At 33.1% G+C, this 22,371-nt stretch overlaps 3 protein-coding genes across 5 annotated transcripts; all 3 read right to left on the reverse strand.

Moving 5' to 3' along the window:
* Positions 1-5,527: 5,527 nt before the first annotated feature.
* On the reverse strand, positions 5,528-7,950 carry LOC145572745 (uncharacterized). The gene is made up of 6 exons (XM_081631716.1): positions 7,812-7,950; positions 7,389-7,522; positions 6,248-6,601; positions 6,094-6,148; positions 5,892-5,954; positions 5,528-5,736 (listed from the first exon to the last, which is right to left on the reverse strand). Exons 1-6 carry the CDS (start codon positions 7,948-7,950, stop codon positions 5,528-5,530), a joined length of 954 nt encoding a protein of 317 aa, XP_081487842.1.
* Positions 7,951-9,164: 1,214 nt separating this feature from the next.
* On the reverse strand, positions 9,165-12,635 carry LOC145571503 (putative serine/threonine-protein kinase WNK5). Its single transcript, XM_081630536.1, has 7 exons — positions 12,214-12,635; positions 11,469-11,734; positions 11,145-11,368; positions 10,851-11,008; positions 10,448-10,760; positions 10,022-10,333; positions 9,165-9,766 (listed from the first exon to the last, which is right to left on the reverse strand). The coding sequence occupies exons 1-7, from the start codon at positions 12,322-12,324 to the stop codon at positions 9,417-9,419; spliced, it is 1,734 nt and encodes a 577-aa protein (XP_081486662.1). The 5' UTR covers positions 12,325-12,635; the 3' UTR covers positions 9,165-9,416.
* Positions 12,636-13,420: 785 nt separating this feature from the next.
* On the reverse strand, positions 13,421-18,654 carry LOC145571504 (UDP-xylose transporter 3-like). 3 transcript variants are annotated; one of them, XM_081630538.1, is made up of 8 exons: positions 18,524-18,654; positions 18,132-18,379; positions 16,593-16,777; positions 16,238-16,305; positions 15,356-15,488; positions 15,058-15,219; positions 14,696-14,968; positions 13,421-13,780 (listed from the first exon to the last, which is right to left on the reverse strand). In XM_081630538.1, exons 2-8 carry the CDS (start codon positions 18,259-18,261, stop codon positions 13,664-13,666), a joined length of 1,068 nt encoding a protein of 355 aa, XP_081486664.1. In that variant the 5' UTR covers positions 18,262-18,379; positions 18,524-18,654; the 3' UTR covers positions 13,421-13,663. The 3 variants fall into 3 exon arrangements, with proteins under 3 accessions (XP_081486664.1, XP_081486663.1, XP_081486665.1); XM_081630537.1 differs by having other exon boundaries at positions 18,132-18,412; XM_081630539.1 differs by having other exon boundaries at positions 18,132-18,261; positions 18,524-18,613.
* Between the last annotated feature and the right edge of the window lie 3,717 nt (positions 18,655-22,371).

The following is a 22,371-nucleotide window of genomic DNA, read 5'->3' on the forward strand; positions in this document are numbered from 1 at the left end:
TTTGCTTTCTCTAATCCCTTCCTCAAATATCGACTATATTGTGGCAAAAAGTGTGTTGTAACTATAAGAAACAAACAGAGGAAATGTTTAGGCATTCAAATATATACTATCTCCGTTTCAAATTATTTACAACGATTTGACATAAAGTAGAGAGGAAAAATGTCTAATCGTTGCAAATAATATGAAACGGAGGTAGTATATGCATAAATGCTAGAGCTGATCTTAACTGATCCGGCCAACTGGCCCAGCCCGAATTTGTGTGGGCTTTGGGCAGTTTTTTTGGCCCAAAAAGCCCGCACGGGCCGGCCATTTTGGACAGGTTTGGACATAGTTTTTTTTGGCCTGAAGCTAGGCCTGGGCTGGCCCGAGATATGGACAAATTATATATGCCTCGGCTCGGCATTAATCAGGTCTGATAAATGCTAGTCAAATATATTACAAGTTTCTAATCAAGGGATTATACCACAACCATAATAAATGAGATAATATCAAGGAGAATTCTTGATATCAAAGAGAATATTTGATATGATCTTCCAAGTATAAGTAGCCAATAAAATAATGTCTTCTTTTTTGTATAAAAAAAAAATGTCTTCTACATCTTAAAATTTTTATTCACCTTAATTTTCACTTATACAAAAAAGTTTCGGCCTTTTATCCCTAGGCAAGTGATCGCCCTCTTCTTTCCATCAGTTAAAAACTATTTACTTCAACTCCTCCGAAGAAGTCAAATGCCTTATATCCTGCCAAAAGAAACAATCTACCACTAGTAATTCGCTATCAATATCAAATTGAAATACTACAAAAAAAAATTAAATTAACTACTTGACAATTGAATTATAGTTGCAACAACCTGATTAATCAACTACTTGATAACTAAATTAAACTAAGGAAGATATTATGGGAGACAAACGTTAGGAAAAACGGGATTCAACACCAACCAAACCAATACAATAGATAAAAAAAAGAGGCGAACATGAAAACAAATTGGGTGATACAACTGGCACTCAACAATGCCTACTTTCAAAGCTACAACACTAAGTCATTTATAAATAAAACTCAACTAACCAGGTAGGTCAACAAAGTCAACTATAGGAAATGATAGTCTTAATGTTAGTCTTCCAAGTATAAAAGTTAACTAACATGGCTACATATACAAGTATAAAAGTCAATGAGCTCTAATAACAGGAAATAAACAAAAAAAAAAAAAAAAAAAAAATCACGGGATGGAATGTGAGTTTTAGATTCCTTGTTGATATGATGAAAATGAGTGTTCCATTGTTGAAAAATCTTCCAATCTTCATTTTTTATTCCTTTAACCATTCCAAATCATTGCCATTTATTGGCATCAAGTCCCAATCATAATAATATAAAATATATTATGATTTATTATTGTTTAGATGAAAATTATATTAAAACCATTCATTAATTATTTAAATAAATATATAATATTATAATTTTCTTTAAAATTAAAAATTATAAATATAAATATACATTTTACTCATTATATGTTGTAATAATTGATTAAAAAAATATAGTAAGTACTACTTACGCAGTTATGTCCACTACAAAAAGGTTCTCTAAATCCATTAAAGAACATATTTTCTTCAAACTTCTTGAGCAATTCTTCCCTAGACTATAGGGTTTAAAAAAAGACCAAATATTATAAGTACTATTATGTTTGAAATTAAAACATAAAAATTATCACTATATGATAAAATATCATTACATCATGATGTTCTTTGTAAAATTTTGTTGTTATTTTATATTAATTCTATTCTATATTATTTTAATAAGTAAGTTATCATTTCAATCTTACATGCTTTAGTTATTCATATAAGCTATTTGTTTACTGGATGAAATTTACAAAATTACAAACAATCACTTACATTACTCCCAAAGAAATTTATGGGTGAAAGAGGATATGGAGAAATTCCAAACTTCTCTTGACATGAGGATTCAAATTGAGTCATATGAAATGGCCAAGAAGGGAGTATTACGTATACATCCAAAAGTATAGTTTACTCCAATGCATCGCAAGCAAGACAAATTGTAGATTTATTCATTATTGCCTTAAAAATTATTACCTATATTCTTAAATAAATTACCAGCAATCTTCAAACCTTAATTATCTTGGTAGTGGGCTCAAATGGAGAGTACACATTGGTAAATAATAGATCAACTTTAAGACAACTGAATTTTTATAATCTGAATATATAGTTGTAATTATACCATCAATAATATTACATTTAGAATTTATTGCATGTCATCATATTGAGCTATGTAATAAGAATAAAATTGAGAAAGCATTTGCTTCAACTCTTCCGATGAATTTTAATGTCTTATTTCCCAGCAACAGAAACAATTTACCATTAGAAAGCTAGCATTAATACTGATATTGAAATATACTCCGCATAAATTTATATTGACACTTTCGACTATTAACCTGCAGGTTTATAAGATGCACTATTTGCAATATATAATATATAGTATATAATATATATTATATAATATGAATCTGTTAATTATTAGGATTTATTCACTCAAGAAAATCTTAGTCTTCCACGTCAAATTTCTTCAAAAAAATATAATCAAAACCCTAATCCAATTAGGGTAATTATGTAGTACTTGATTGACTACTAATTATATAATCGAAAACTTTCATATACTTTCATATATAATTATGATCATACAATTATATTGCATTTGGTGGTTCCCTTTTATATATTGGATCAATTTTGGTTTTCAATCTCTATTTTAACATAATATATTCGTAGTTATATTTTTTAATAATTGATCAAAATTTAGATATTCTTATAAATTTTCAAATACTCATTTGTAATAAATGTATAGAACCTGACCTAGCAGTTAGAATACTTTTTAAAAAAAATGTAGGATAACCATACAATTTATTAATATAGGTTACGAGTAATATACATGCATTTTGAAAAAAGTAGTTGTAATATAAAACAAGAGGGGGTCATGGTCTTTTAAGGTGGAATTCACTGTTTTTCCTTTGGCTTATAACATACTAACACTTTATGTACACGATTTGTGCTTGATTTTAATGCATGTAATCACTAATAAGAAATTCATATTTAATATTTTATTTGAATATAATAACGTGATAAGTTGAATGTTGATTAACTGATATATTCATGTAAATGATTTTTTTGCTTTCTTATTAATGAAAATTAATTATAATTTTGAAAACTCATATTATTATGCAAGATTTTATTCCCTTTTTATTAAACTTTTATGGCAATTTATGTATTTCAAAAGTTGGACACCAACTTTTCACTTTCCATCCCTCATCAATCAATCAATAACATAATACTAAAAAAAACACTAGGAATGACATGTGTCACTTTCTAGTGCTGTTATTTTCCCTCCAAACTTTTTTTTTTTTTTAAAAAAATCATTTCTCTATAGTCTATATAATTGTGATACATGATCACTGCCTCCAAAAAAAAAAAAAAAAAAAAAAAAAATCACCAAATCATATAATTGTGATTCACTTTCTACAAAAAATTTATTCACATATTTTCCATTTCTTTATTGTATAAAATATTATTCTATATCCTTTACTTTATTTTTGGTGCTCCACCTTGTTCACCATTTGGGCTAATTCGGATTTTGTACTTAATTCTGGGTATAAGGGTCGAGTGTTTGGCCACTGATCAGTCTTCGCCTAAAATTCAGACTTTTTAATTTACTTTATAAATATGAGGATTATTTTTTGGTAGATTTTGAATTAACATTATAATTCATTATTAAATTTTGTAAAAACCGTGTGTAGCACAAGCCTTAATTTAGTTGATTTATATAATAGAGATTGAAAATATGAGATAAATACAAAATTTAAGATTTTTCATTAATACAAGAGTTAATTACAAATTAAAAACACCATATACTATATATATATATATATATATATATATATATATATATATATATATATATATATATATATATATATATATATATATATATATATATATATATATATATATATATATATATATCCTGAATATTATGTACAAATGTGTGAAGATATACTCTGGTATTTTTTACCTAAAAGAAGACAACCAATGAATCAAATCAAAATGCTGGTCAAAGATATCACAAGTTTCTAATCAAGGGAAGTATATCACAGATTCATGGCCATCATCAATGTGATAATCAAAGATTATTTTTGATATTACTCTGTATCTTTTATTCACAACAGCCAATATAAATAATGTTCTTCTTCACTTCTTCAACTTAAACTCTTAAATTGCATATTATTTTCTCTTAAACAAAAAGGCTTATAATTTTGAATACGAGGAAGACAACAATTTTCTCTTTTCTTCTAGTCCTATTGTTGTTTTGTGCGTCTCCTAGTAAGTGTAACCGTTGTTTAAATATAAGTGCATAAAGTTTGCTTTGATAAACGCATCTTTATTTTTTACTCAATATAAGTGCATTATAATCCTTACATAATTAATTCATCATTTAGTTTTAGGGATATAAAATTCATGAAAAGGTAAAAAGTATGACAACTAAAAACAAGCGTTTTTCCTATAAAAACAAATAAAAATATTTTGGACATTAGACAAAATTATTCTCATATATATATATATATATATATATTGACAAGAGTAAATTGACAAATCTAGCTAATTTTTGCAAGTTTGACTAATGATGGTTATAAATTTTATTATAATTATTCACAATCTTTCATCCTTTGTAATTTGTAGGGTTCATGGAAAACGGCAATATTATCGGGATTGGAGCTATTATGCTTGACAAAGAAGGTATCAATATTATGTAATTGACAACCAGTACAAGATTGTCATGATAAAAATTGCCTCAGGAAATGTTATTGTGTTGGCGGTGCATGTTGTTTTTCACAAATGAATGGTTATATATATATTTTTCCATTATAATTAACATCTTAATCCTATTTATTTTTAGGATTTACAGAGAGTGCCAATAGCATGGGGATTGGATCTACTCTGCGTGACAAAGGAGATATCAATAGTTGCCAACCAGTAATAGATTGTCATGATAGCAATTGTCCCCCTCCATGTCATTGTGGCGGTGGCGCATGTTGTTGTTAATTTGCATGATTGATAAACACATGTTTTTCTATGGTGTTGTCTAAGGTGCCAATCTAGTTTCTTAATAAACTCATGCCGGTACTTCTTTTTTAATCAGTAATTATATGATCCATTCTCTTCTTATATTTTTAAATTTCTTTTATATATTAAATTATTTTATGAATATACTTGTGCATACTAAAAAAAAGGTTAAACTTTAAAGTTTATATTGACTAACTTTTTTTAACAAAGAAAATACTAGTACACAAGTATATTACTTGACTATTGCTAGCTACTGTAAAAAAGGAAAAAAAAAAAAAAAAAAAAGGCAATATACAGCCCGAAATACTTGGTAGTAGAAAGTCTTAGATTAGCAAAAGCCAGATTAAACACGTTAGACTTCCTTAGTTCCTTAGATGGAAGCTCCATAATCAAATTCATATCCTCCTTTACACAAGGTTACATATATGAAAGGCTAGGAACTCCAACAGGACATAAACGAAAAAACCACAGGCTAGAGTGCAAGTCATAGATCCCTTGTTCATATGATGAAAATCGTTGATCCATTGTCGGAAAATCTTTAATTCTTCATCTCTATTGTCCTTCAACCATTCTGGATCATTAGATTTGTTTTCCCTCAAGTCCCAAGCATAATTGCCTAATATCAATAAAAAAAGGAAAAAATATAATTAACTTTAATTAAATTATCAATGTTTATATGAAAAACAGATTAAAACTCTTAATTCATTATTAAAGCAAATATGTAATATTATCATTCTAGTTTTATCGGAAAATATATATACACACACATACCTTCACTTGCAATTACTGCAACAATAGTTTTTGACAAATCTTCTAGTATCCCGTTTATTACAACTATTTATCAATAACGGATCAACTATTTTATTGTAAAAAAAAAGAAAAAAAACTAATTATATTACTTTGTAATCAATAAAAAAAAAATGTAGATTCACTTGACATTTATGATTAAGTTCAGTCATATCAAACGGCCTACAAGGAAGCATAGTGTTATGTACACATCCGACAGGGTATATCAACTCATTGCATCGCTGAAAAAAAAAATGTAGATTTTATTCATTTCACTGCCTAGCCCTAAAAAATATAGATCAGATTTAAAAAACTAATTATTCAAATTAAAAATATATTACCAGCCAAGTGTCTGCTATAATTGTAGTAGGCTCAAATGGAGAGTACACCTTGATGAATTGATCAAATTCAAGACAATTAATGTTGTAGAATTCTGAATAAATAGCTGCAACTATTCCATCTATAACATCTCTCTCAGCTTTTATTGATTCGCATACTTGGTTTATATAGGTGCGGTATGGGTCATCAACTTGAGCTCTAAGAAAGTAGAATTGAGAAATAATATTCTTCAACTCTGCCGAGGAATTCAAAGGCCTTATTTCCAACCAAAAGAAACAATTTACCATTAGAAATTCAACATCAATATCAATATCAAATTGCAATAAATGCACATTGACACTGTAAACTAAATTTACCTGCAAGTATTAAAATTATGGCTAAGATGTGCCAAACCATCATTTGAGGCGGCCATGTCATCAATTTGTTTCCAAGAACCACGAATCAACTCATAACATCTTAGGTCAGTATCCTATTCAATGATAATTTCAAATTTTAGCCCCACACTAATGTAATCAACAATATATATATATATATATATATATATATATATATATATATATATATATATATATATATATATATATATATATAAAATTAAAGCATTCTAAAACTAGAAAGTTTTTATATATAAATACAAAATAACTAGGTAATCTAAAATTATGACATGCAATTAGCCAATCATGTAGAGTAGTACTTCGTACAAGTCTTGCATTAGCAACATATTTTTTTTTTTTTTTTTTTGAAGCAAATTTCCCAACATATTTCAAATGGTCTTCATTTATTTATTTGATTTTGGAGTTTATGATTTAGTCAAATGTAGTTTGACTTTGTTTGTTAGTTGTTTATTTGACTCAAGCTGAGTCAGTTAATCATATAGTTAGTTAATGTAGTAAAAATAGTTGCATCACATTTGTTCATTCTTAGCATAATAATAATAAATTTTCTTTGAACTCTGCTTTCTTTCTCCTCTCTTTGCTCAAAGTTCAAGCATATTCTTCAATGGTTTTCCCTCTCCTTCTACATGACTTCCTTCCCCATAAACACGAAATTTAACAAATGACAAGTTTATATTTTATAATTGAGAAAGTGGGTTTTAAAAAGGGTATCAATGCAGTTTTATGTAAATTATGAGAAGGAAAATACCTGAAAATCTTTGCTGAGAATTGAACAATACCCCTTCCCTGGAGTTTTACTACCATAGTACGCCAATGGAGTGGATGAGGAGAGGGCTCCAATAGCGATCTTAGGGTATATCAACTTGAACCATGTTGCTAAGGCTGAAGTCACATTAAAATTTAAATAAATTATAATTAAGATTAAATTAATAAGGAAATTATAAACAGCCATATAGACCTGAAACCACAAACAACATATATGATGCGAGCTTTAATGTTTAGTTAAGCTAACAACAACAATAAAAAGAAATCCTTACTAGATATTTTTACTATTGAGTATTGAATTTGAACATGAAAGTAAAAATTATTGATAAACAATAAGAATAAATTTTATGATGGTTAATGAGATATAAAAACTTAAGATAAGATTAGTAGTGACTAATATAAATACCTCCAGCATATCCTAAGCCTACAACAATGACGGGTGAGTTATGGGAAGATAAATTAGCTTTCAAGCTGTTGATAATGGTTGCAAAATCTTGTAAGGATTGTTTGAATGATAAACAATCTCTAATTTGATGATCCACCATGGCCAAGTCTATTGAATTCAATGGTATAGAATTACCATAGAATTTGGGAACTGTGTTGGGTTTGAGAGTGTGGAGAACGGTTCAAGAAGGCTAAGGAGGGTGCATAGCTTTGGTGTTAAGCTATGGATTGTTTGCTTGGTGCAAAGCAACAATGAAAAGTAGAAGCTGAATTCAAATGGGCATATCTCAAGATCTAGAAGTGATATTGAGATGATTCAAGTTGGAGGTGATAGCTCGTCTCAAGAGCTTTCCAACGACTGGTCATAAGCTTGATTTGGTTAAGAATCGAGGGAGTTATGGCTGTTTTACGAAGACCTGTCTGAGCAGTGCGGGAGTTCGGCCGAACCTATGAAAGGTTCGGTCGAACCTGTTGTAGAATTTCAATTGCAATTGCTACTGTCTCGAAGGTTCGAACGAACCTCTGGAGGTTCGACCGAACCACCCATGGTTCGGTCGAACATGGGGTAGGTTCGGTCGAACCTCGTGCGTTCCCTGTTCCTACGGTTTTGCGACTTAAGCGATGTGGCTTATTTAAGATCGTAGGATTGTTTTATTTAGCCTAGCACTATATATACTCTTGTATTGTCATTGTAGAGTGAGTAATAAGGTGAAGGGGGAAAGATGTAGAGAGAGAGTGCCTCATGTAAAACCCAAACACTCAGGGTTTGAGTGTTTGAGAGGGTGAGTTTGGGTTGGGAGCTTTCATGGTGATTGAAAGCTTGTAAACTACATTGTTCTTCATCATATTGTTACTCCATAGTGGATTGGTGGGTTTTTCTCCCGGTTCTCGGGTTTCCCACGGTAAATTCTCCTTGTCTCGTTTATTGCTTGTTTTTCCGTCTTCATGGTTGTTAATTGTCGTTAATCGCAAACTTAGCTAGCACATTAGTTAATCCCTTTCAAACTTATCACTTGAATAAACACAAAAAGTAATGTACTTAATACTTATGCTATCCCTTCAATGCGCTCTTACGGGGGTATTAATTAGGAAGTTCTTATGCCTTAGATAGCTCCTTTCGTAGTAATTTCCTTTTCCCATTCATTTGCAACATCTTACTTTTATTAATAATCTCGGTTCATTAAAAACGCATAATGCAGGCTAAGATGTTTGCTATTGACAGGTACGACTTGGCAGTGAATGCAATGAAAATATAAGAGGCATAATCACTGCACTTGTGTTGTTTTATGAGGACAAAATTATAGTGGTATTAACTTTAAACCAAAGTCAGTGTCCACTTCCACCAAATCAAGGCCTCTCGTGTTCATAATGTTGAGTTCCTACGTCGTCCTAATACATTTGAAATGCTGTTATTTTAACAGATACGATGATAAATACAACAGCATTTTGAATATATAATCACAATACAGTTAACTAACAATTTTGACAGATTAATATACATACAGAAGGTAAACATGCCAATGGGACATGTCTAAAGAATTCTGATAATTTAATCCTCTTTCTATGATTACTTTTTAAGAGCTTTATCAGGTCTAATATTTCCCTGCCTCTTATCATCAGTACCCTTTCTGCCCTGATTAGTTGAGATATCAAATGGCGAGTGGAACCCAATGTGCTCCACAGCCCCAACTGTCTTAGATAATCTCTTTTTCATTACCTCTTCTAACAATGACCGGTGAAGTCTTTGGCTTTGCACATCTATAAGTGAACGATTCCTAGTCAAGCGGTGCTTGTCCTTTGAACTCTTGCTCTTACAGCCTGTAAAACCTTCTGCATCAGCAATTGAACCGCAACTCAAGTTAGTGGTCTTATCAGAACGTGTTGAGCTGTAAGAGCTGCATTCATCAGGGGAATCCTCTGCAAAATTAGATAGAACAACTTAAACATGTCAAAAGATAACATCATAGACAATTAAACATAAAGAACAGATAGCAAACCATTCCATGTGAATGACTTAAGTTAAATTGGTGCTAAAGACAGTTTAAACATGATTAATAGTTTAAACTCAATCATCAATTTGGTCTAATCATACATATACTGTGAGTCTGACTTCTTGATAATTATACATATCCTTAGAGAAGTAAAATCCGAAACCTTGGAAGCAGTCATTACCAAGACATAACTGGCCACTCTCATGGGAAGAAATCACCCCTGAAGCTGAAGCTATGGAAGATGAGCATGATGAAGAATTATACAAACCACGAGCCCCATCATAGTTGTATTCTTGGTTATCGTAAGGTTGGGACCTAGATGACACCGGTCTCTTCCAATGTGGCATCAAAACAGAAATTTCAGCCTCAATCATTTCTGCTATTTCTTTTGGGTCCCAATCAGTGATTTCCAACTCCTGCACCATCTCTAATGCAACCTCTTCCGGCGTATCACTTATTATGTCAAATGGAAAGAATATGTTCCGTGCAGGACCTGCAAGATAGCACAGACATTTTTAGAGCCGTAATTTTATTAAATGCCATATTGATCAAGAACATGACAGAGTTGGACAGATTTGCATAATGCATGATTAGAATGTGTACATACCATGTCCATCTGAAAACTGCACCTTGAGAAAGATGATACCATCTTTGGGTTTCAGTGTCCCGGTAATTGTCATATTAGTCTTTGGTAGACTGTCAACCAGCTTCAACTTTCCCAGATTGGATGAGCTATCAAGAATTGAATTTTCGCTTTCTATAACTTTGGTAAGCAATAATTCACCATCGACTGATGAAAGAAACGGATCTAGAAGTAAGTCACTTGCAGATAATCTCTTGGATTTGGGGGCTAAACATTTTCTAACAAATTGCTGTGCTTCCTTGTGTTGAATCAGATTTATTGCTGTTGGTAACTTACCCTGATTAACAAAAAAAATTACCAAATAACTATACTGCTTCAACGGTATGTATGTTTAAGTCACCAACCATTGATCAACTCACAACTTTACCAATGTGACTTTCTTGTATATATGTGCAGGATTGACACATTCACTATATGGATATTCCAGAGTTAACATCTCGAGTAAGCACATGCCAAATGAGTATACATCAACCAACTCATCATAATCCTCTTCATACAGCTCAGGTGCCATAAATTCAGGTGTACCTGCAATATATGACCAAACAGAAACACACAGCAAGTTACCCTCAACAATATCAATTTCAACCTAAGATCGGTTAGAGGAACCAAATTGGCTGGTGAAAGTGTGAAGCTAGCCGGTCTCATATAAGTTGTTCTGTACCTATAATAGTGTGGGCAGATTTGGAACCACTGAGGAGTGCTGCCAATCCGAGATCACCAATCTTGACTTGGCCAACATGACCATTAACAAAGATGTTATCACACTTAAGGTCTCTATGAATGACTGGAGGATCATGACCGTGCAAGTAAACAAGGCCCTGTAATATTTGGCGAGACCACCTCTTAATAGCTTGGATGTTTACCCTCCTATATTTTTCCCTGTACCTGAAATAAGAATGATTCAGAAACTTTTAGCTACTCACTTGAATTCATTTAATAAAGACCCTGCAATGGAGAACCGAGAAAGACTTTAAAGATAGCTTACTGTCTAAGAGTGCCAGAAGTGAAGAGTTCTGTAATGAAATTGAAGGTCCTGTTCTTGGTGTCAATCCAAGATGTGTAGAAACGGATGATAGAATCATGATTAAGGGTGCTTAGCAGATGGACTTCCGAGTAAAGGCGTTCCAACTGTTCTGGAGAACGCAATACATCCTTAATCTTTGCTTGGTTCCATGCCACTTCTATACCCAACACTTCATCTATTGCTTTATATACTGTTTTTACCGCGCCTTTTCCCAGAACTTCATTCAACTACCCACATAACAAATCAAAGCCATGAGGATCAAAGCTTTGCAAGATATCTATCACCATATTGTCATCCAACTACCAAAAAACATAAATTATTTCTTGCCTAGTTTGTATGCAAACAGTTGTGCCTTTGTGGAGCTACCAATACAACAATATATATTCTCAAAAATAATGAAAAAAAGTGAATTACTTTAAACTACCAATAAAAAAAAGGAAACAAAATTCAAATGAATTTCTACTTAAAATCATGTCCTGCCAGCAAGAATCAAGTTACAATAGTCAAAATCAGAGAAAAAGGGTGCTACTTCATACTTATTAATAATAATTAATAAAAGGGTATGCCATGTTCACATGATCATATAGCTACAATCCCACGGCCTGTCGGAACAGGGATAAAGTTGCGTACATATAGACCTCTAACACGAGCACACAAAAAAATAAAAGAAAGAAAAATCAAGATTAAGAAAGTTGAAATCAATTACCCGAGCATAACGACCAGTAGGATCAGTCTCTGCATAGTCTGCTGAATCATCTGTTTCTGCTTTTGTTCTTCCTCCTCTAACCAACGCCATTCTTTGGCTCTTGCTATTCATGGTCAACCTTTATCAGCAATAAAAAAGAGCCCCCCAAAAAATATGTGGTTCCTGCCTTGACTAGGCAATTATCTTAGTTGAAGCAAACTACTTAATTTATTTTGCTAAATGGGTGTAAGAACTGATCAATCATAACATCAATAGTATTACGCTGTGTAACGCAACTGGTTTGAAGTTTCAGAGTTCAAAGCAAGAGTTTCAGTTTAAGTCTTCGAGTCTTTCTTCTCCTTTAACTTAGGATGGTATCTGTCTTTATTCAATTCATTCGTCGTCATTTGTCTTTTGGCACATACGAAAGCTGCATAGGACGATGATGTAAACCCGAGAGGCCAATGATGTAGACAAAATATAGTGATTGAAACTTAAGACAAACAAATGTTCCCAAAGGATAATGTTGTAGACAAGATATCGTGATTGAAACTCACGACAAATCAATAGAAGCCAAATGTTTGACGGCCACGTGTCAGTAGGTCAAATAAAAATAAAAATTAAAATTAAAAAATTAAAAAAAAAAAAAAAAAAAAAAAAGAGGGGGAAGGGACAGTGAATGATCGAGCTCAGACGGCACTTGAATTCCATCCGATTAATCATCAGGATTAAGTGGCGGACCCCAAAGTCCACCTACAAGTTTTGTCTTCTTCATCACTCGAAGAATATCATTATTTTCAAACTTACGGGAGTCGAACCTGGGTGTGTTTAGTCCAGATTAACGAGTCATACCATTTCAAGATACCACTGGTCCCTGGCCTTTATTGTTGACTTAAGTTTCATTTATTATTAGAATAGGGTGTCTAAATTAGAAATTTGAGATTGTTTCTAGGAGAATAGCTTGGAATCGACCCATTATTTCGATAAAATCGTGAAATTATTCGAGGAAAGTATTCTATGTACTCGGCAAGAGAAAATCACCATTCCCTCATGGATGTGCTAGAGGATGAGAGGATTCTCTTTCAGGTGCCATTATATGATAACTAAGAGCTCGCATCTCCATTGAGGTATTCCCTGAAAAACAATAGACCGAAGAGACTTAACAGTAACCCACATTGTAATGAAGTATTGAAGACCATAAAAAATCTACAGAATACCATCTCGCTGTCAATTAACATCTACTATTACCCAAAAAATACCTATATATATTCCATTGGTTCTCAAATTTTTTCATTGTGCAAATAACCAAAACTGCCTACATGAACAGAGAAATTTTCTCAACTACACATCAAAGTTTAACAGAGATAACATGCTAAACTGTGCACTGCAGTGACTTGCTTTCAGCGACATCTTCATCACTGGAATCCATCAGCCTATATATTTTGAACTTGCAACTAAGACTACATAACCTTCAAGCATCCACGTCCTTTTTTGAATTCCAAACAGGCTCTTTTGCCACAACACCGTCAGCCAAAATTGAAGCTCCATTTTCCGCAACTATCAACGGATCTGTATCATTTTCATTACCCTGCAAAAGTTACAGGTGTAATAAAACTCAGAACGTTAAAATTTCACTATGTAAGACCAAAATTTTGATATTATAATGATTTAGCATTTTTTACCCCAACAATCTAAATTCCAAATCCTCCAATTCTCAAGTTATTTCTTGAGGTTTTGAGCCCCAACTGCCAAAGACGACATTTTTAATACTTATGTGAAAACATCTCTAAGTTACATGTTGTCATGGCATACTTAAGAGCCAATGCACCTGAAGACAAATACCTACCGAGTACTGACCTTTTGGTGCCAGAGATCAATTACCTCAATTATGTGAGCCTGTGTTTTTCTAGAAACCAGATTACTAGACGGCCACTAGATTTATCTTTCTTCACTCAACAAGCTAGTATCTAGGAGGTCAATCATCACATCAACCGATGGCCCTATTTTGTAGACAATGCCAATAGACAGGCCTGGGGATGAATGACAGAACATCAGAATGTACACCATTGATGATTGATCTATAGCAAGACGGTGGAAAAGCCATCCTCAATATCTCTATCACTACAGTAAAAGACACTAGCGCCTTTAGCTGTTAAGAACCACTTGTTCAATCCCTAAAAACCACCAATGAGAAATATGATCGATACTACCCTAGTATCTCTAATGAAGCAGAGCCTAAACGGTAATTACAGAGTTCCTTTTCAATTGCCCCTTGGTAGGAAGGGAATTGTAAATACAGATCCGACCCGTTGCCATCCCTAGTTATGATTTACTAGTTCGATAATTCCCATTCAAGACTAACCAAGTGAAGACAGAGAAAAGAAGGAACAACTATTTATGCCCATTATGCTTGACACCTCCCAGAATTTCATAAACACACACTGATTACCCAATCTCCAAAATTTAAGTCAATAATAAATAAAACTAAAGTGTTACAAGAAACCTGAGAATGCTGCGCTGATACATCTGGAGCTTTCTGCTGGCCCTCTGCTGAACAATAATAAGAGTACAGAATCATTCCTACCACGGCAACAAGTATACCAAGGATATTACGCCAACTGAATGGATCACGAAGCAGTACATAGCCGAATGTCAAAACTAAGCATGTCTTTAAATGTCCAAGGACCTGATAAGTAACTGCTGATGTTTTCCCTATTACAAGAAATGTGCTGAAATTTACGGAGATGGAAATCAGGCAGGATAAGACAATGAAGACCTGAAAGGAAAAAAATATATATATATTAGTTGCACAATCATTATACAAAGAAAAGTGTAAAAAGATCTTTAGGACAAACAAGTTCTTACCAAAACTGTTGGGGTGTAATTGAATGCAAAAACATTTTTGTTAGTCAGAAGACCATCAAGAAATGGGCCAAAAATGAACAAGGTTATTGCTTGGTATGGGCATGACTGATACAGGAGCTGAGTTGAGGAGACCTTGAACTTCTTTTGAATAGAGTTTGTCATCTGAGAGGTTGATTAAGATATTAAACAACAAAAAAGTTTTCTATCATCAAATTCAAAATTTAAATACGAAGTATTAGTTTCCAAATTATTAAAAGAAACAAAGCAGGTAAGTTTCAAAAAGTTCATTTGAGGATACAATTTGAGCGACACAGGTTGTCAGAATGGCAAGCAGTGACAGCACAGAACCCAGAAGATTGAGCTGCAGGTCAGTTATGGTTGCAATGCCAACTCCCAGAAGAAGTATGCCAAGAGAAAACTGGATACTCCGACTGCAATCCATGGTGAAAGTACAGATGAAGTCATACTATTATGAAGCAGTAAACAAGCACATTTAATTAGCAAAAGACTGACCACATGATACTCTACACCATGAGAAGAGATTCAACCAATGGCAAGGCTTCATTTGGAACCCAAATTTAGTTAAGTTTCAACTTTACTTTACATAATCAGAAAGAAAGATAATAAGGAAGCCAGAGGCTCATAAAGTGAACACAACACCAACTCAGCATGTCACATTAAAAGACGAGATTTGTACTCAAAAATCCCATCTCCCAGCATTACTACTCAGATAAATAACAGATTAGCTTTTAAAAAATTAAAATGAACTTAATAATGTTGTCCTTCCCAGTAATTATTCATGATGATCAAGGAACTAAAGAGATATACTACTGACAAAAGAGAAAGGAGATTGATAATTTAATAGTAATGCACACATTGTAAAGACTTATGAAAGGCTAATAATCTATACAAAGATACAATACCCAATAAAGCTATATGGAAAGGTAAAATACCATTCGAGTAATAGAACAATTTTAAATACACACAACCAAAGAATAGAAATAGTTGGGTTCTCATCATAGAAGAATTTCACAAGGCAATATTCAGGTACAGATTAAGATATACCCCTCTCCCTCTCAAGTCAAAGTTACAATTTGACATTGGCACACTATTCTGAAGTATAAGTGGACACAGAGAATAACTTAACATACAAGAGCACTTGGCAAAGTTTAACCCTGACCTGAATTTCTTTAAGAAGAACAGAGTTTCCAAAAGGACAGTGCATGGAATGATGGCCAACTTTGTCATCTGCAGTATACAAAAAGATGAAGTTATATTATCTCCACAAAATTTGAAGAGGAAAACAAAAAAATAAAAATTAAAAATAGAAAAGGGGAAAGGGGAATCAATCAATCAATGCACTTAAAAGCACTCTGTATGTCAAAAGGCAATCAACAACTAAAAAATTTTGAGAATATTAAGGACCGGAAGACTTAATTGCAACTTATGTAAATTCAGACCAGCTGAGCAACTTATATGTTGAATATAGGAAAAATAGCTACATGCTGAAAGAGATAATGCTTCAAAAGATGTACCTGGTAGAAACCAACAGAATTAAATCCCAAGCTAAGATTCAGGAGTCCAATAGATATTCCATTAAGTATGCCAAATCCCATCACAGCTCTTGGATCAAATGGTTTATGTTCAAACATTTTCAGCCATAGTGCAACATGAAGCGAGCAAAATGTAACTAGAAGGTGCCAACTGGTCAAAGTAGTAGCTGCAAATCCCAATAAGTGATTCAATACAACATCAGAAACCAAGGCTGGATAAATTAATGTGATGAATATTACATAAAAGGCCTATTACTTATCACTGAAGGAATAAGCATGAAAGCATTCCTATTCAACCACAAAATCTACTATGCATCCCTCCTGATCATGTTACTCTATCTTCCCGTACACTCAAATCACTACCCCACTTTTTTTTTTAGTATGGTTTCTTTATGCATTGCGTAGCTTTCTCCCTTTAGTACTTCTCATCAAAAAATTTCAATAGGAAATCAACAGATTAATTGCCATCTTGTATAGTTTCTGTACCCTGTATTATTACAATTAAGTGCAATTTCTAACCCATGAAACTCCCCCTTCCTGACCAAATCAGTTTTTTTTTCACAGACTGATTGCAAAACCATTAAACTGAGATGAGTTTTCCAGGAAGCACTAATATGTGGCTCTTCAGTCATACTGTCTTCATCAAGGATGCTAGATCTGTTCAAGGGAATGAGCAAACCAAAGGCCAAAATTAACGACATGGACTTTAGGTACTATATTAGCCACAGAGAATCTATGTTAAAATAAGTCTAAAGCTTGACTCATCTTGGTCCCTCCTCTTCCTTTAAACTCTTCTTTTCTTCCATAATCTCACTTCACCAAACAATGAGCAGCTGGAAACTAAATCCAATAGATGGTGATGCATGGATCATAATAAGATTAATAACCCATGAAAGGCCAACCAAGGCACTAAACCTTTATAGCTTCTTGTTTCTACTTCATCTATAACCGCAGCCCCTATCTAAGGTAGGACTCATTTTAATGCAAAATATGCACTGAAAACGTTCTTCTTCTACAAACAAATTCTTACATGAGACAGAAACATGGCAACAATCGATCAATTAAAGTCGCCCATATCTATTATCTAACCATACACCCGTGTCATACAAGAATTGCTGCAAAGTTGTAACATAATCCATAATCAACAAAGTTCAAATAAATTTAGCGCATCCCTTCACTGAAATGTCAAAACATCGACAAGGTCAAGCGTGCTAAATATCTCCATCAATACCATAATTCCCCATCTCTATCCCAAGTCCAATACCAAAGTGGTCCACATTCAAAGCAAATTTATTTTAATTTTCTCAATTCAACTCCATAACATTAGATAATGTACTTAGCAACAATCTAAGCAGCCCAACACAAATAAACAAAGAAAGAATTCAAACCCCGCGAATGTCACCCCTAATCCCTTAAAAAACACATTAGCAACTTAAACCAGCATAAATTGATCATATAAAATTTCTATCCTACACTTACATAAACATCACAATATAACACAATAAGAATGTGGGGACTAACCAAAAGTGAAGCCAAGAGTACTAATAAGAGCCTTGTTACAGATAACAATGGAAACTGAAGAAATCACTGATAAACATAATGCTCCAATTGTTCCAAGCTGAAACCGCTGGTTTTCAGATTTCTCACCCATCTTTCAAAAATTCCCACAATAATATAATATTCAATCTTTGAAAAATCCCTCAAAAATGCATGCTTCTTTGGTAAAAATAAATTAAAATGAGGGTAATCAGCTTCGAGGGGAGTTCAATCTGTAAATTGATCAAATGGGTTTAACCCTAGATCTGTCAATCAAAATCAAAAAAATTGAAAAAGATGAAATTTTTTTGCAGAGAAATCGGAAAGGTGGGGTGAAATTTATTGGGGTTGAGGAAGGAGAGAGAAAGAGATTGTACCTGTTGAACATTGGGATCACTGAATAGCAAGAGAATCGGGATATTACGGTGGAATTATGTGATGCAGAGAATGGTGTGCAGTGTAATAACAGTGAATCAATGCGTGTATGTGTGTCAACATTTATTGTTTTCTCATTTCAAACTTGAACTTTGAAAGTCACCATACCATCACCATGTATAGCAAATTATCAATTAGGGTGGGTTCTACTCTACCAATAAAAGTCTTGTGTACGGTAGGGGATGTTAATTGTAGTATAAGACGGATAGTTTAAAGGTAATTTTAACTATTTATACGGTAATTTTAATTACTTAAAGAATAATTTTAATTGTCGTTAGTTTAAATTTTATTTTAATGTGTAATTTCTTATAGATTTATGATCACATACTATAAAGGCTAATATGATTATAAATTTTATATATGAAGGGTCAGGAGCAGTGGGTCTTTTTAGATCGAGATCCATGACCTTACCCTCACCATCTATAGGCAGGTTCAGATCAAGTATGAAGCATGGCTCCATTATACCATTGATCCCTGGAAAAATAAAATAAAAAAAAAGTAGGCTATTCGTAACCACCTTAGTAAAAATGTTGTTACTAACACAGACTAGTAAATTAAAGGTAATTTATGCGTAGTCATTTCAGGTCCATGCAGTAGGCGGCATGCTTCATCTAGTTCCCTCTTTTTATTGTTGATTAACTTCCCTCCCCCCCTTTAAGGATTGTAATAAATTTGGTTTTGCACCATTTGAAATGGTTCTCTCATATTGAAATTTTTTATCTTGTGGCATTTTGTCACATAATCCATTGACAGCTAAGTAAATGACTAGAATTTGTTTTTCAATCATAAGTGATGCATATTGTGGTTGTTTCAGTACTTCTATAAACTGTGCACCTCTATTGAATAATGCTTGATTCGCAGCATCGAGGTCATACCAAAATTGAGCAAAGGTAGCCACTTCGCTATTTCATAATACTTTTCTATGTACGATATATTTAATGTACATCCGAACTATTGATTAATCTGATCTACATCTTTGACGTGTACAAATAAATATTATTTTGTATAACAATTCAATTTATTGAAAATAGACTACAAAAATGGATCTAGCAAAATTCAATAGATGGTGTTTATATTTGTTTAATATTAACTAAAAAGAATGGTCAAATTTTGCATTAGATTCAACGGAGTTTTTGAAAATAAGATTATTTATTAGAATAGATTTGTAGGACGTAGTATTTATAATTGAAGTTTTGAAATTAGGCATTGATGTAATTGAGCCAGGGCAATTGGGTGGACGCCGAAGCCCTACATGCATAGGAATGGATACTTTCATCGGGGATGGTATGATATATAGCCATGCTTTGGGATTTCAGCACATCAGAAGTTTCATTTAGTGACTATCAAATATGTTCTGTCCTCTGAATATGCCTTTTTTCACTTAAATTTTCTTTTGATTTTTGCCTATAAAAGAGAATCTTTTGGTAATGGATGATGTGATCAAAATTGCTGATTTTGGACTCGTAAGGGAGCTTTCATCAATGCCTCCTTATACCTGATTATGTTTCAACACGCCGGTGAGGGCAAAAAATTCTTCAATCAATAATGTCTTTCTCTGCCTTGATGATGTCATTCATTAAGTGCTCTATTGTTTAATTGGTATAATATCCCTGCTAGTAGTATATGAATTCTAGCATTCTTCTACTCACTTGTGTATACTATCTGTTTACGTTCCTTTGTCCTATATTAGGAGGATGTTTATTTGTCTATTTCACCATTTTCTTGCAAGCTACTTGATGTTTATGTATTATTGCAGATATGTGGGCAATTGGTGCAGTAATGGCTGAACTTTTAACCTTGTGTCCAATTTTCCCTAGAGAAAGGTAATGTGGTGAAATAATTATCTTAATTAGAGTATTTGTAGAATTTCTTCATTTGGTTGACACATTCTTTAGGGTATATGTTTTTGCTGATTTATTTACCATTGGAAAAAACTTAAATTTTGTTATGTTTAAGTTCTTACCTTATCTTAGTAATGGTTGCTCATGCCCTTTGCTTCTTAGTGTTTGAGAGTTTGGAAAGTGGAAAGTATGAACTTGCATAGACATATATTTTCCAAAGAAATCACAAAATATACGTGTATGAACTTGGGGTTTTATTATTTACCTTCTCTTTGTTTCTTTCATTTAATGCAGTGCTGACTATATATACTACAGCTTGGCAGATCCTGGATCAAGTCCTTGGATGAGCAACTGGTGCATACAGTCACAATCAGGTAATAATTGATTTATAACTAGAAAAAGGAAAGTAAAGCAGAGAGAAACAATTTGTGCATGATGGATCTAACTTGGCATCCTATCCATTTCTTACTGACATATTATTTTAAGGGAGCAAGGAGAAGAGGGGGGTAAGAGATCAAGAAAGAGAAAGAGGGAGTTTGGGAAAATAGATGTAGGGAGGGAGATTTTTTTTTTTTTAGAGTTTGGGTAAGGAGACGATAATATTATTTTAAACCCTTTCCACTACGCCAAGTTATAGCAGTTATGAACTTTATTTTTACAGCGATTTTGCCAAGACTGCTATTAATAGTCGTAAATTGTTAATCTATAGCGGTTTTATATTAAGTTATTTAATCACAGCAGTTCTCTTATAACTGCTATTATAGCCCTCTTCTATTAATTTCTCAAAGATAATTAGTGAATTTGGTTTCAAGAAGGGTACTAACAGAAAATAGTAACGTTCTACTACCAACAACAATAATTTGCTAGAGAAATTTAATGAGAAAATCAGGTTGAGAGATTACAGGAGGCTTTTTGATTGATGAACTAAGATGGATTGCATGTAAACCTGTGGCTTGAGGCATCAATCTCCACTAGGTGACTTTAAGTCACTACTCCCACAATTTCATTCACTACACAAAAGCTGCCTATGCTTTGCCCTTCTTTCTTTTTACTCGCAGCAAAAGCTGTCATAATGATCCTATCTACCCTTGCCATCATTTGTCTTCTTTGCCCTGAAAATGCTGCTACACTACCTATTCTCCTAACAGTTCTTGGCTTGTTGCAAGAACTTATCATATATGAACTCCTTAATTTAGAAAGTGACTAATTATCTTTTTTGACTTGTTATTGATATTACTGATTCTCTAACATTTTTTTGAGTGATCACTCATATCCGATTTTTTTTTGGAGATGACTTTCTCTAAGTTTTCCAACTCCTTAATTATCTCTTAATTCTTTGGCTCCATGCTCTTTGATTTTAAGTCTTCATGAGTTTTTACCAACATCTCTAGTTTGGCTAAAAGCTACCCGTCCTAAAGAGAGTCCTCACATTGTTCCATCAACTCTCAAGGAACAAAACACAATGTGAAGGCTCTCTTTTTTTTTTTTTTTTTTTTGAAGGAAGGATGCATAGATTAATTAGTAGTTATGTTACAAGCAGTTTGGGCTGGTACATCACCAGTGTTCATAGATACTGAAGATACAGTACAATTAGACAAGTCTTTTACAAAAGCTTCATTACAACTCACAGGCATATGATCCAAAATGCAAACTTGATTCCAGGCCTGGAGGTGGCATCTAGCATCCTTAGCTAAAATATCTGCAACTGCATTAGCTTCCCTTGGTTCAAAGCGCATATCCAGAAGGAGCTCCGTTTGAAGGGCCCTGCAATTTGAGATTAGAGAAGGAGCACTAAGAATAGGAACAGTTGAGTTAATTTCCTCAATTGCTCTCTTAGCGTCAGAACACAATAATAAGTTTGTCCAGCTCTTCTCTCGAATAAGGAGCATAGCCAACTCAATTGCCTTGAGTTCCGCATCATGGCTAGAGGCTAAGAAACCTTTCCACAC

This window comes from Chenopodium album, chromosome 12, assembly GCF_948465745.1.
Source record: "Chenopodium album chromosome 12, dcCheAlbu1.1, whole genome shotgun sequence".
Lineage (NCBI taxonomy): Eukaryota > Viridiplantae > Streptophyta > Magnoliopsida > Caryophyllales > Amaranthaceae > Chenopodium > Chenopodium album.

What these genes read in the sequence shown, in the direction of transcription:
- LOC145571504 (XM_081630538.1), bottom strand. Translation starts at nt 18,261, where the DNA reads ATGGGTGAGAAATCTGAAAACCAGCGGTTTCAGCTTGGAACAATTGGA. An exon ending in TACTCTTGGCTTCACTTTTG is followed by an intron (nt 16,778 to 18,131) that starts GTTAGTCCCCAC and finishes TGGGATTTGCAG; the next exon opens with CTACTACTTTGACCAGTTGG. An exon ending in ATTCTGTTGGTTTCTACCAG is followed by an intron (nt 16,306 to 16,592) that starts GTACATCTTTTG and finishes TGTATACTGCAG; the next exon opens with ATGACAAAGTTGGCCATCAT.
- LOC145571503 (XM_081630536.1), bottom strand. Translation starts at nt 12,324, where the DNA reads ATGAATAGCAAGAGCCAAAGAATGGCGTTGGTTAGAGGAGGAAGAACA. An exon ending in TATACAAGAAAGTCACATTG is followed by an intron (nt 10,761 to 10,850) that starts GTAAAGTTGTGA and finishes TTTGTTAATCAG; the next exon opens with GGTAAGTTACCAACAGCAAT. An exon ending in GAGTGGCCAGTTATGTCTTG is followed by an intron (nt 9,767 to 10,021) that starts GTAATGACTGCT and finishes CTAATTTTGCAG; the next exon opens with AGGATTCCCCTGATGAATGC.
- LOC145572745 (XM_081631716.1), bottom strand. Translation starts at nt 7,950, where the DNA reads ATGGTGGATCATCAAATTAGAGATTGTTTATCATTCAAACAATCCTTA. An exon ending in AGGCTTAGGATATGCTGGAG is followed by an intron (nt 7,523 to 7,811) that starts GTATTTATATTA and finishes ATGTGACTTCAG; the next exon opens with CCTTAGCAACATGGTTCAAG. An exon ending in TGCAGTAATTGCAAGTGAAG is followed by an intron (nt 5,737 to 5,891) that starts GTATGTGTGTGT and finishes TATTGATATTAG; the next exon opens with GCAATTATGCTTGGGACTTG.